Source organism: Phacochoerus africanus, chromosome 13 (genome assembly GCF_016906955.1).
Source record: "Phacochoerus africanus isolate WHEZ1 chromosome 13, ROS_Pafr_v1, whole genome shotgun sequence".
Classification (NCBI taxonomy): Eukaryota; Metazoa; Chordata; class Mammalia; order Artiodactyla; family Suidae; genus Phacochoerus; species Phacochoerus africanus.
In genome coordinates this window covers 63,449,567-63,463,919 of record NC_062556.1, presented here as the reverse complement: position 1 = coordinate 63,463,919, position 14,353 = coordinate 63,449,567, and the positions used below count along the sequence as shown (strand labels likewise).

At 39.7% G+C, this 14,353-nt stretch overlaps 1 protein-coding gene across 2 annotated transcripts in view; it reads left to right on the top strand.

Annotated features, from left to right (window-relative positions):
- Positions 1–10,164, top strand: part of DCT (dopachrome tautomerase) — a 45,615-nt gene extending 35,451 nt beyond the window's left edge. For both annotated transcript variants that reach the window (XM_047756040.1, XM_047756041.1), the window contains one exon: positions 7,492–10,164. In XM_047756040.1, coding sequence (XP_047611996.1) covers positions 7,492–7,667 — 176 coding nt within the window. In that variant the 3' untranslated portion in view covers positions 7,668–10,164. The remainder of the gene's footprint in view (positions 1–7,491) is intronic.
- Positions 10,165–14,353: the final 4,189 nt, after the last annotated feature.

Below are 14,353 nucleotides of genomic sequence, written 5' to 3'. Positions count from 1 at the left end.
ATTTGATTAGGTCCCATTTGTTTATATTTCTTTTTACTGTCGATACTCTGAGAGGTGGATCTGAGAAGATGTTGTTGTCGTTTATGTTGGAGAGTGTTTGGCCTATGTTTTCCTCTAAGGGTTTGATAGTGTCTGGTCTCATATCTAGGTCTTTAATCCATTTAGAGTTTATTTTTGTGTATGGTGTTAGGGAGTGTTCTCATTTCATTCTTTTCCATGTGGCTGTCCAGTTTTCCCAGCACCACTTATTGAACAAGCTGTCCTTTCTCCATTGTATATATCCTTGCCTCCTTTGTCATAGATGAGTTGGCTGTAGGTGCGTGGGTTTAATTCTGGGCTTTCTATCCTGTTCCACTGATCTGTATTTCTGTCTTTGTGCCAGTACCATGCAGTTTTGATGATTGTTGCTTTGCAGTATAGTCTGAAGTCCGGGAGCCTGATCCTTCCACCTCCATTTTTCTTTTTCAGGATGTCTTTGGCTATTCTGGGTCTTTTGTGCTTCCAAACAAACTTTAAAATATTTTGTTCAAGTTCCGTGAAAAATGTCCTTGGTAATTTGATAGGGATTGCATTGAATCTGTAGATTGCCTCAGGTAGTATATCCATTTTGATAATATTAACTCTTCCAATCCACGATCATGGTATATCTTTCCATCTGTTTGTGTCATCTTTGATTTCTTTCATCAGTGGCTTATAGTTTTCAGAGTACAGGTCTTTTGTCTCTTTAGGTAGGTTTACTCCTAGGTATTTTATTCTTTTGGATGTGATGGTAAACGAGATTGCTTCCCTAATTTCTTTTTCTGCTCTTTCATTGTTAGTTTATAGAAATGCCATCTATTTCTGTGTATCAATTTTGTATCCTGCGGCTTTGCCAAATTTGTGGATGAGCTCTAAGTGTTTTCTGGTAGTCTTTAGGATTCTCTAGGTATAGTATCATGTCATCTGCAAATAGTGATAGTTTTACTTCTTCCTTTCCAATTTGGATTCCTTTTATTTCTTTTACTTCTCTGATAGCTGTGGCTAGGACTTCCAGAACTATGTTGAAGAGTAGTGGCGAGAGTGGACATCCTTGGCTTGTTCGTGATCTCAAGTGGGAATTCTTTCAGTTTTTCACCACTGAGAATGATGTTCACTGTGGGTTTGTCTGGTATGGCCTTTATCATGTTGAAGTAGGCTCCCGTTATGCCCACTTTCTGAAGGATTTTTTAATCAGAAATGGGTGTTGGATTTTGTTAAAGGCTTTTTCCATGTCTATTGAGAGGATCATATGGTTTTTATTCTTCAGTTTGTTAATGTGGTGTATCACACTGATGGATTTGTGGATATTGAAGAAGCTTGCATCCCTGGGACAAATCCCACTTGATCATGATGTACCATCCTTTTAATGTATTGTAGGATGTGGTTTGCTAGTATTTTGTTGAGGATTTTTGCATCGATGTTCATCAGTGAAATTGGCCTATAGTTTTCTTTTTTTGTGGAGTTTTTGTCTGGTTTTGGTACCAGGGTGATGGTGGCCTCATAGAATGAGTTTGGGTGTATCCCTTCCTCTGCAATTTTTTGAAATAGTTTCAGAAGGAGCGGTGTTAGCTATTCTCTAAATGTTTGATAGAATTCGCCTGTGAAGCCATCTGGTCCTGGACTTTTGTTTGTTGGAAGTTTTTTAATCACAGGTTCAATTTCAGTTCTTGTGATGGGTCCATTCATCTTTTCTATTTCATCTTGGTTTAGTCTTGGAAGATTTTACTTTTCTAAGAATTTGTCCATTTCTTCTAGGTTTTCCGTTTTATTGGCATATAGTTGCATATAGTAGTCTCTTATGATCCTTTGTATTTCTGTGATGTCTGTTGTTACTTCTCCTTTTTCATTTCTAATTTTATTGAGTTCTGTCTCTTTTTTGCTTGATAAGTCTAGCTAGGGGATTATCAATTTTGTTGATCTTTCCAAAGAACCAGCTTTTCGTTTCATTGATCTTTTCTATGGTTTTCTTTGTTTCTATTTCATTGATTTCTGCTCTGATCTTTATGACTTCTTTCCTTCTACTAACTTTAGGTCTTGTCTGTTCTTCTCTCTCGAGCTGCTTTAGATGTAAAGTTAGCTTGTTTCTTTGAGCTTTTTCTTGTTTCCTGGGGTGGGCTTGTATTGTTATAAACTTTCCTCTTAGAATGGCTTTTGCTGCATCCCATAGGTTTTGGAGTATCGTATCTTCGTTGTCATTTGCTGCTAGGTATTTTTTAATTTCCTCTTTGATTTCTTCAGTGATCCATTGGTTGCTTAGTAGCATGTTGTTGAGTCTCCATGTGTTTGTGTTTTTTGCAGTTTTTTTCTTGTTGTTGATTTCCAGTTGTATAGTGTTGTGGTTGGAAAAGATGCTTGATATGATTTCAATTTTCTTAAAGTTACCGAGGTTGGATTTGTAGCCCAGGATGTGATCAATCTTAGAGAGTGTTCCATGTGCACTTGAGAAGAATGTGTATTCTGTTGCTTTTGGATGAAAATTCCTATAAATATCTATTAAGTCCATGTGGTTTAATGCTTCATTCAGGGCCTGTGTTTCCTTATTGATTTTCTGTCTGGTTGACCTGTCCATTGCTGTAGGTGGGGTGTTAAAGTCCCCACTATGATTGTGTTATTGTCGATTTCTCCTTTTAAGGTTGTTAGCAGTTGCCTTATATGTTGTGGTGAACCTGTGTTGGGTGCGTAGATATTTAAAATTGTTATATCATCTTCTTGGATTGATCCTTTGATCATTATGTAATGTCCTTCTCTGGTCCCTTAAAATATTCTTCATTTTAAAGTCTATTTTGTCTGATATGAGTATTGCTAGTCCAGCTTTCTTTTGATTCCCGTTTGCATGAAATATTTTCTTCCATCCTCTCACTTTCAATTTGTATGTGTCCCTAGAAGTGAAGTGGGTCTCTTGAAGACAGCATATATATGGGTCTTGTTTTTGTATCCATTCAGCCAGTCTCTGTCTTTTGGTTGGGGCATTTAGTCCATTAACATTTAAGGTAATTATTGATATGTATGTTCTTATTGCCATTTTATAAATTGCTTTGGATTGGTTTTTGCTGCTCTTTTTTCTTTCCTTCTTCTCTTGTTCTTTTCTGCCTAAAGAAGGTCCTTTAGTATTTGTTTTAAGGCTGGTTTAGTGTTGCTGAATTCTCTCAGCTTTTGCTTATCTGTGAAGGTTTTGATTTCTCCTTCAAATCTGAATGAGAGCCTTGATGGGTAATCTTGGTTGGAGGTTTTTTCCTTTCATTGCTTTAACTATATCGTGCCACTCCCTTCCAGCCTGCAGAGTTTCTGTTGAAAAATCTGCCAATAGCCTTATCAGGGTTCCCTTGTATGTTATTTGTTTCTTTTCCCTAGCTGCTTTCAAGATTTTCTCTTTGTCTTTAATTTTGGTCAGTTTGATTAATATGTGTCTCAGTGTATTTCTCCTTGGGTTTATTTTATATGGTACTTGTTGTGCTTCCTGGATTTGAGTGAGTGATTCCTTCCCCATGTTAGGGAAGTTTTCGGCTATTATCTCTTGGAATATTTATATTTTTTCTGTCTCCTTCTCTCTCTCTCCTCCTTCTGGCACCCCTATGATACAGATGTTGGTGCGTTTAACATTGTCTCAGAGTTCTCTGAGACTCTCTTTGTTTCTTTTCAGTCTTTTTTCTCTTTTCTGTTCTGCATCCATAATTTCCACTAATCTGTCCTCCACCTTGCTTATTCGTTCTTCTGCCTCCTGTATTCTGCTGTTGGCTGCTTCTAGCGAATTTTTTATTTCAGTTATTGTATTTTGCATCTCTTCTTGTTTAAGTTTTATATCTTGTATCTCTTTGGTCAGTGTTTCCTGTAAGTTATTCATCTTTGCCTCCAGTTCATTTCCAATGTCTTGCATCATCTTCAGCATCAACAGTCTAAAGTCTTTTTCCTGAAGGCTAAGAATCTCCTCCTTGTTTGGCTGTTTTTCTGGTGTTTTTCCTTTATCCCTCATCTGAGTTATAGTTCTCTGTCTTCATTTTTATAGGTTTTTGGTGTGGTGACCTTTTTACAGATACTAGAGTTGTAGCCTCTCTTACTTCTGATGTCTGCCCCCCTGTGGTTGAAGCCAGTATGGGGGGCTTGCTGTAGGCTTCCTGATGGGAGGGGCTGATGCCTGCCCACTGGTAGATGGAGCTGATTCTTATCCCTCTGGTGGGTGGGGCTTAGTCTTTGGATGGGATTAGAGGCAGCTGTGTGCCTGAGGGGTCTTTAGGTAGCCTGTTTACTGAGGGGTGGGGCTGTGATCCCACCTGGATTGTTGTTTGCCCTGGGGCTTCTCAGCACTGACTGATGGGTGGGGCCAGATTTTCCCAAAATGGCCACCTCCAGAGAAAGGCAAGCTGCTGAATATTCCCGAGAGCTTTGCTTTCAATGTCCTTCCCTCACAACAAGCCGTGTTCACCCCTGTTTTCCCAGGATGTCCTCCAAGAACTGCAGTCAGATTTGACCCAATTCCTACGGAGATGTTGCTTTGCCCTGGGACTTAGTGCACGTGAAAGTCCATGTGGAGTTCCTGCACACAAGCCCCACTGGCCTTCAATGCCAGATGCCCCGGGGCTCTTTCTCCCAGTGCCAGACCCTGCACATGAGGGTTTGATGTGGGGCTCAGAACTCTCACTCCTGTACGTGAGTCTCTGTGAACCAGTTAGTTTCCAGTCTGTGGGGCTTCCCACCCAGGAGGTATGGGGTTGTTTATATCACAAAATTGCCCCTCCTACCTCTTGATGTGTCCTCCTCTTTTTCTTCTGGAGTAGGATATCTTTTTTAAGGTTTCCAGTCCATTTGGGTGAAGAGTATTCAGTCTTTAGTTGTGAATATTGTTGTTTTTAGGAGAGAAGTTGAGCTCCAGTCCTTCTATTCCACCATCTTAATCCCAGGAGCTGGCTCTTGAACTAGATTAAAGAGATAGTAGGTCTTAGGTGAGGGGAAAAGAAGGGAGCATTTTTAATTAATTAATTAATTAATTTTGTATTTTCTAGGGCCACTCCCACGGCATATGAAGGTTCCCAGGCTAGGGGTCTAGTCAGAGCTGTAGCTGCCGGCCTATGCCAGAGCCACAGCAATTCGGGATCCGAGCCACATCTGCAACCTACACCATAGCTCATGGCAATGCTGGATCCTTAACCCACTGAGCAAGGCCAGGGATCGAACCCACAACTTCATGGTTCCTAGTCGGATTCATTAACCACTGCACCACGGCAGGAACTGAAGGGAGCATTTTAGATTGAAGGGGGGCATGCAACAGGACTGCGAAAGCCACAGGCAGTCTATACAGAGGACTATGAGAAGAAAGCCTGTTTGTAACAGAAGGCTTGGGTAGATAATGGTGAATTAGGTTGGATCTGTGAGAAGAACCTGGTTACCAAGGACTTTAAAAGGCAGAAACCACAATGAGATATCACTTTATACCCATTAAGATGGCTACCACCAAGAAAGGAGAAAATAACAAGTGTTGATGAGGATGTGGGGAAGATGCTGGTGGGAATGTTAGCACGTGCTCTGTGGAAAACAATATGGCGGCTCCTCAAAAAATTAAACATGGAATCACCATATGTTCCAGCATATCTGCTTGGGAATATACCCCAAAGAATTGAAGGCAAGTACTTAGATGTTTCTACACAACCGTTCATAGCAGCCTTATTCATAACAGACAAAAGGTAGAAGAGACCCGAGTGCCCATTGACAGATGAACGGATAAAAAAAATACGGTCCATACCTACAATGGCATATTATTCAGCCTTAAAAAGGAAGGAAATCCTTGGGAGGGGAAGGGAGGGTTTGGTTAGCTGAGACTTCAGTTTTATATGTAAACATCCATTTCTTTTTAAAGAAAAAAAAGAGACTTCAAGTAAATATATTGAAGGACTGGTTAATTCTGGATTGTGGCCTGTGGATATCCTGTCTTATTTTTTGTCTTTTTCTGTATTTTAAATTATTTTCAAATTTATTAAGACTGGAAGTGCAGATAGGAACCCTGTACCAATAAAAATGTTCTAATGGATTCATTCCCAATCAACTACTAAACTCTGTATAGAAAATATTTCTAAAATTTTATCAATGAGTGAATGGACTTGCTCTCTATGTAGTATTATTTTATTAAAATTTAAAATGGCCAAAAAAGCAAGGAAATCCCCTCACATGCTGTAGTATGAGTGCATCTTGAAGACATTGTGCCAAGTTTAATAAACCAGTTTCAAAAGGACAAAACTGTGTGATTCCAGTTATAGGAGGCACCTAGAGAAGTCAGATTCATTGAGAGAAAGTAGAATGGTTGTTGCCAGGGGTTGGGAGGGGTCGGAGGATTGGGGAGTTACTATTTCAGTTTTGCAAGAGGAAAAAGTTCTGTGGAAGGATGATGGTGATGATTGAGCAACAATGTGAATGTACTTCATGTCACGGGATGTAACTTAAAATCGTTTAGGATGATACAATATATGTAATGTGTATTTTACTGCAATTTAAAAAAAATAGGTAATTGAAAAAAAGCTAGGCAGCAGAGTTTGAACTACCAAAAGGCAATCATTTTTGGCTCCTGAACAAAGACATGGCAGAATAAAAATCTGTGTTTTAAGGAGATGAGGGTGAATAGATGCTGTTGGGTTGTTGCAGGAAATATAAATTTAAATCCTCTTGGAGAAACCCTATCGGGATGAGTCAGCATCCTCTGGGGATTGGCCGGAAATGCTAGAAGGACATTATTACCTTAAGAGACGTATAGCGTATAGAACAAGAACCCAGTTTAGAGAAACTGAATTTAAGAACAGCTGGCCAAGGATAAGATTATTTTTAAGGAAATGACAAATAGGCATAAATAAACTAAAAATAAAAGCCATGAATTTTTGTGGAAAAGAGCTTATGAAATATATTTGAAGATTCAGCTTTTATTCACAACTGTTTAAATGGGTGCAAATTCCATCTGCTCTTGCTATTGAATGGCTCCTGTTATAATAACCAATTTAATCTCTTATTCATTTATCACCCTATAAAAAAGGTAGAGACAAGAGCAGAATTTCTAGACCTGAATGATACGTATTTTGCAATTCCCCAGATACCATTTCAGCATGCACGTTTACAAATGAGTTTCTAACTCACAAAAGTAGTGAGTTATATATACTTCCTTGGAGGTTTATTATGTATAAGTATTTATCATAAGAAATTTAAAAAATTATATACTTCCTTGGAGGTTTATTATGTATAAGTATTTATCATAAGAAATTTTAAAAATGCAATACGCTGTAGTCAAATAATGGAATGCTATTTCCCGCTTTCTCAAGAAAAACAACTGTGGATATGATGAATAGTTGGTAAGGAGGGAAAAGAAAAATTTTATTCTAGCCAGTGTAGTTTTGCTTTATCAACAAACAGGCCTGTGAAAGGCAAATGGATTTATTCTCCCCTTTTCTAAGTTTTCAGCCGATAAAAACCCCAATCATTGACCTTTCTCTTCTGCTTTAGTTTCAGTTGAAGGAACTCCCGATTGGACCACAACCCTCTCGGTTGTGGGGATGCTGGTGGTTTTGGTTGGTCTTTCTGCACTGCTGCTTTTTCTTCAATATAGAAGACTTCGAAAAGGATACACACCCTTAATGGAGACACAATTAAGCAACAAGAGATACACCGAAGAAGCCTAGATGCTCACGCTTTAGCTGGAGAAGAGGCTCCCAAGCTGTAGTTGTGACCCTGACCATGCGCAGACAGATCCTCACCTTTGCTCCTTTAGTTGGAAAGCTTTGCATTGTTCCTCCTGTTGCGGTGACGCTCCCAAGTACAGAGGATGCCTAGCTGTAGTTTGCATGTTTAACCAACAAGCTAAAGGGCTGGAGGGTATCTCTGCCATCAAAGCAAGGGAGAGCTGATGATATCTGAAAACAATGCTCCATGTTGATTAAGCCTCCTCATGTTTCCAGGCCACCCCAAAAGTCAATAGAGTAGATTCAGTGAAATTTGCAGGTCAGTGTCATTTGAGACTTGGACAAGATCATGGTTCAGTCTGTCTTAGCCCACAAGTCTTCATTTGTGAAGGCATGGGGAAGAAGGAGGGCAGGTGCTACATGGGTCTCCAGGGTCTCTTTTCGATATGAACAGCCCTGTTTTTATTTTATTTTAGCTCTTTTGGGGCCGCACCTGCGGCATGGAGTTTCCCAGGCTACGGGTTGAATTGGAGCTGGAGCTGTATCTGCTGGCCTACACGGCAGCCACAGCAACACAGGACCTAAGCCTTGTCTGTGACCTACACCACAGTTCACAGCTACGCCAGAACCTTAACCTGCTGAACAAGGCCAGGGATAGAACCTGCGTCCTCATGGATGCTAGTCAGATTCATTAACCGCTGAGCCATGGCGGGAACTCCAACAGCTCTGCTTTTAGATGCCTTCCTGATCATCTTCCTGAGGCTGCTGCTGCTTCTTTTCTCAGTTTTTTCCTTTCCAGCCTTTAAAATGGCCTGGAAGATGAAAATAGGCCTTATTTTCCATATAAGATGGAGAAGGAATGAATGATCAGTTTTGTTCTCTTTTGTAAACTAGACTTTACAGATTTTATCAAAAGTCTGCAGTTCTTAACAGACCTATCATGAGGTTCAATAGTTAGATAAACATCAATTCTATAGCAGTAAATGAATAGATGAGGGATTAAATTATAGAGCTTTCTGTTTCGTTAATATACTTGCTTTAAACCTATTAACAATTATAGTGTCCCTCTCTCCAGGTAAGGCTGCCTGAAGAAGGGTGTTGAGCCTATAATCCTGAACACAAGCTGATTTGTGCTCTGAAGCCTCATTTGGTTGATCCCGAACCCATTCCTTTACCAGGCAGCCTCCGATGAAAAATTATCCACATGTAATGCACTGGCTTCTTTTTAAGAGTCGATTTTGGATTCATTAAGGCTGTGCAGTGCTAACAGTTACTCGTGAATGCTAATCAATTCAGTCTTGTTGTTTAAAAGAAAGCCATTCATACACAACATAACAATTCAGAATTAAATGGTTGTGAGCCGCTAAGTAATCTTCAGATCATGAGAGAGAAGAATGAGGCAGTCTTCAAAAGATGCTTAGACTTATCAACACGATCCCTACTTCTGAGAAGTTAACTGTTTTTGAGATTTCAAGGCGGTTTCCTCTGTTCATATCTGGTACCTCTACATTATCAGATAAGAGTGAGGCCAAAGTTCAAGAAGGTGGCCCTTCCCTGCATTCGTTTCAGCCCCTCTCTACTGGATTGCATGTGTGTAACGAATTGGAACCCTGAGAGCTGCCTTTTGTATGTGGGGTGGTGGGGGTACTACCCCCAGGATGCAAGATTTATCAGGCCCCCGTGTTATCCCCTAGAATAAGACTGCGGAAGCTAGGGAAATGGACAAAGCTTAGTGTGGACTGAATTTGAGTCTGGGTGAGTCTCATAAAATATATCTGAGAGTAGGATCATCAGATGAGAATCAAGACAGCCTAGAGTCCTGGATGGGGTGAAGCTCTGCTTAGACCTTTTTAGCCACGGCCGTATGCATAGATCCCAATGGAAAATTTCAGCATTGCGTCATTAACATAGTCCATTCTGGAAGTTTTATGCTCTGAGCTCAGGGTTGTTGGGGAACATATTTTTACATCTTGTTTTGAAACCAAAAGAGAAATATGCTAAAATGAAGATATAACTGTGCATGGTAGGTATGTTCCTAAAAAGTTGTGTATAAATCAGTTATACATTAAAAGCACCAGGGAAATTACTTTTTATAGATGAACTATTATGAATAATTCTATAAAGCACATAACCACCTCTGGCTTATCTTTCAGGTATATCAGAATTTTCATACATCATATTCTCTTAAGATTTGTTTAAAAGCAAGATCTATCTGCAGCAGAAATAAAGACTAAACATTTATACTTAGCTCCTTTATCTGTGGTGCGTGCAACTTTTTATAAATATTATGTTTTATGATGTCTTCCTGAAAGAAATAATTTCCTGATTTTGTAGTTCATATTAGAAGAATAAAGTTTTCTAGCATTTTCTAACATTGCAATAAATCAACGATGAATGGCTTTCAGCAGATCTAAAGGTGGAATAAACCTGTAGAGTAAAAAAGTTGGTATTTACTTACTGTGAACATTATGCAAATAAACTCAGAAAATATCACTGAGCATTGTATGGCTATATATCTCAATGATGGGAGGAAAATTCCACCTTGAAGATGATAGATTGTTTTATGAGCTTCTACCCGCAGTTTTAGAAAATTTGTATATGAATTATGATTTTAAAAGAAGTGCTTGTATAAAACAAACATTCAGACATTTAGAAGTGAAATCCAGTAACTTCTTTCCTTTGTGGATTACATTCTCTTCTAATTCTAAAATTCTTTGACATGAGTTTGTGTCTGTCTTAGGGTTTAACATTGTTAATTATAATAATCCTAATGAATAATTTTAATCACACATTAACTTACATTCTGATCTCACAATAACATTGTATCTTACTTATAATGGCAGTTCAAGAAGTAGAAAACTTATTAAAGAGGAAAATGAAATCAAATGTTTTACGGATGACTTCCTCTGTTGGGGGCTATTGTTTTTTTCATTTGTGAACATCAACTCCCATCTTTTTGGGACTCAAAATATACATGGAATTATATCAATATAATTTATATATATATAAAATACACAATAGCTACTTCACTTTTGAAAATAAGTCCTTACACAAACTGATGCTTTCTTTTGAGTTGCTGAGCACCTGCTATTTCCTAGCTCTCTATTATACAGGCAGGAAAAGACGCTACCACCCCTTTTCCTCAGGTAAAGAGTTACTTCGATGTCCCCACAGTCTAGAGGCTGATCTTAGAGGGGGGAGGGGAGTGGTGAGTATGGCAGCTACTTGAAGTCACTGTCCAGGAAGGAGGGTTCTTCCCAGAAAGACTTGTCAGCGATGCCCAGAAGGAAATTAGAGCCAATGAGGTAATGGTGTGTGGTGTTTGCTTCCGCTTCTAGACTTGAAGCTTCTAGAGATCAGTTTGTACAGCTCTCTACAGCTCCAACGCCCTGTTCCATCACAGCACTAGAAAATGTTGGTGGTTGATACAGGCACATGAAAGAAGCTAATTCAACCCTCCCAGTGAGAGACAATGGCTGTATTCAATGCAGTGGCAAAGCCCATGTGGAACTCTTCCTCTTTCTCCAAGGCCCCCCTCATCCTGAATTCTCTCTAAATATTTTTTCAATGAGTAAACTAATCTCAAAGTAGAACTTTTCATTCAGGGCCTCTGGCAGCTGTTTTGTTTGTTTCTGTTTTTTTGTTTGTTTCTTTGTTTTGGCCACATCCGAGGCATGCAGAAGTGCCCAGCCAGGGACTGAATCCTCACCACATTTGGGACAATGCCAGATTCTTAACCACTAGGCCACCAGCGAACTCCTCTGGCATCTATTTTATCATGTACTGGGTAAAACATAAGACACTGGGGGCTTTTGTCCCTGCTGTGAAATGAACAGGAACCTATCTTTCAGATTCTGATTTGTACGTATGCTAGATAGAATTTTACTCCATACAACCTAAGACGAGGGGACTCCTTTCAGCTGTATTTACTTCTTGGGCAAATTGTTCCCTTGCCATTGGTAGGCCTTAATTCTACCATTTATACGGACAAGGAAAGTTCAGACTTCACTGTATCATAATAGGGCCTTCTACCATCTGATGTTTTAAGGCCTTGTTTCTGTGGAAGGAGAAGGCAAATTATTTAGCTAGGCCAATCTGTGCCTTTATTACATCAGTGGAGCCATTGGTAAGGTAAGATTAAAGAAACTTTTTTTGTCTTTTAGGGCTGCACTGGAGACATATGGAGGTTCCCAGGCCAGGGGTTGAATGGGAGCTGTAGCCACTGGCCTACGCCAGAGCCACCAGCAATGCAGGATCCGAGCCATGTCTGCACCCTACACCACAGCCCACAGCAAGTTGGATCCTTAACCCTCTGAGTGAGGCCAGGGATCGAACCCGTGTCCTCATGGATGCTAGTCGGGTTTGTTAACCACTAAGCCACGCCGGGAACTCCTAAAGAAACTCTTAAAGATGACATGATACTTTTACTTATAATAGCAATTCAGGATGAAAATAACCCCTGTGAATTTAACTATGCTTCAGCAGGTTGTTTAACGAAATCTTGAAAACAATACACAAGAAAATTGTGAGCAATAGGATACGCTGAAATTTTTGAAAACTAAACACAACAAATGCCAAGACAAGCTTCCTCTTCAGGGTCTGAATGTTCTGTGTATTCTCACCCACACTGTCCTAGAAACCATTCACTCACGGTATTGATTCAAGCCAGACTTCTGGCCATTCTTTGCTCCTTTGGGGCTGTATGAACGTGTCTCCCATATATAACTGTTCTTCAGACTGTAAAGAATGTCGCATAGAGAGGCTTAAGCTTCTCCTCCTTCATGGAAATACTAAGAAATGTCACTGCCACCATAGACAGGCTGATGACCTGTTCACTTTGTATGTTATTCAGCGTTTCTGAATTTCTAATCAGCACACTGACCATCCTGATTAACAGCCGAGGGGAATGAGGCTCACGAGAAAGCAAAACCTGCCCTCTTGTGCTTTATTAGAAAATTGCAGAATGTGGTAAAGTCTTTGGAGATGTTTTTTTTTTCTACCAGGGGTCAGAGGAAAAAATCAAATGCTGGAAGATGTGTCATGAATTCAGAAATGAGAATAGATAAAGCACAATATTTAGGAGGAAATGATTTCCCGTGCAGGCAAGGTAACCATATAATTAAAGCTCTTAGAATTTCCTTTTTAATGTATTTTGACATGTTCAGTGTTCCCCAGCAAGCCTTAAATATGTGGGGGCACATTTCAGGCCACTGGGCAAAACACTTTCATGCCTGGCAAATACAGAGGATATAATTTAAATATTTATATGATCATACTGCAGCTGGAGATTGGGGAGATTTCTTTTTCAATTAAAAGTTTATTTACAGGGGTTCCTCTTGTGGCGAACCCCACTAGTATCCATAAGAACTCGGGTACCATCCCTGGCCTCGCTTAGTGGGTTAAGGATCTGGCGTTGCCATGAGCTGTGGTGTTGGTCACAGACGCGGCTTGGACCCCACATTGCTGTGGCTGTGGTGTAGGCCGGCAGCTGTAGCTCCGACTTGACCCCTAGCCTGGGAACCTCCATGTGCCATGGGTGAGGCCCTAAAAAGACAAAAATAAATCAAATACATACATAAATATGTACATAAATAAAATACCAAAATGGGTAACTTTTATGAAAATTTTAGAAAAACTACTGGATTGGATCGTGAATTGAAACCATATATGTTATCAGAATTCAGGTGTGGGTACAAACTGTCAGAAAACACCCTTCACTGCGGAAACTTCACTTTTCAAGATGGGATGATGGGCATAATGGTGCCCAAAGCAAATATTTACCTGGGCGCCCACAGTGGCTGCTCTTACAGGAGGTGATTGAAAGGAGACTTAGATAATAAAGAAAACATGGTCTCTGCCTAGTTCTTGTGAAGTTTTTTTTCTAGCAGGTACATGCAGGTAGCAATTAGAGGGGAAGGAAATGGGTGAGCCATTCGTTTGCTGCTTCTGAGATGTTTTAAATGAAAAATCGGGGTTCAAATTTTCCAGCTGTTTCTGTTATTCTCCTTCTCTGGTGGTTCTCTCTGAATAGGAATTCCAGACTTGACGATGGTAGCTGTTTTTATGGAGAGGGTTAAAGGGGGAAAAAAAAAATCTTCAAAGTAGAAATTGAGAAATCAGACTCAAGAAGACACTTAGAATTCTGCCAGAAAATAGTCTTCCCCAGAGATGAATCATTAATTTCCTCCCTACTGATAAATATGTTATGTGACACACTTGGCTGAAAGCTTAATTTCCAAAGCAGCAAATTTATTATTTATGTTTCTACTTAGAGACTCATTTCCAATATTTTTATTTGCTTTAGAAAAGCAAGTTTTCAGAGTTTCCTTGTAGAGCAGCTGGTTAAAGCTCTGGTATTATTACTGTAGTGGCTTGGGTCACTGCTGATGTACAGGTTCGATCCTTAGCCTGGGAACTTCCACATGCCTAGATGTGGCCAAAAAAAATGAAAAGTCAGTTTTGTCTTGACTACTGCTACTAATCAGTTTTTTTTCCTCCTCTTTTCAGTATTTCTTTTGTGCATTGCAGAAGTCTTGCATTTTACACCACGGAGTGATGCCCAGCTATGCCACACACGTATTGATGGGTTAAGTCCCCAGACCTACTTATGCAAGCGAATCAGGAGCCTTGAAAGCTGAAATGCAGTCTCAATCATAATCCAAACAGCGATCTTTGCTTTCTCTTCT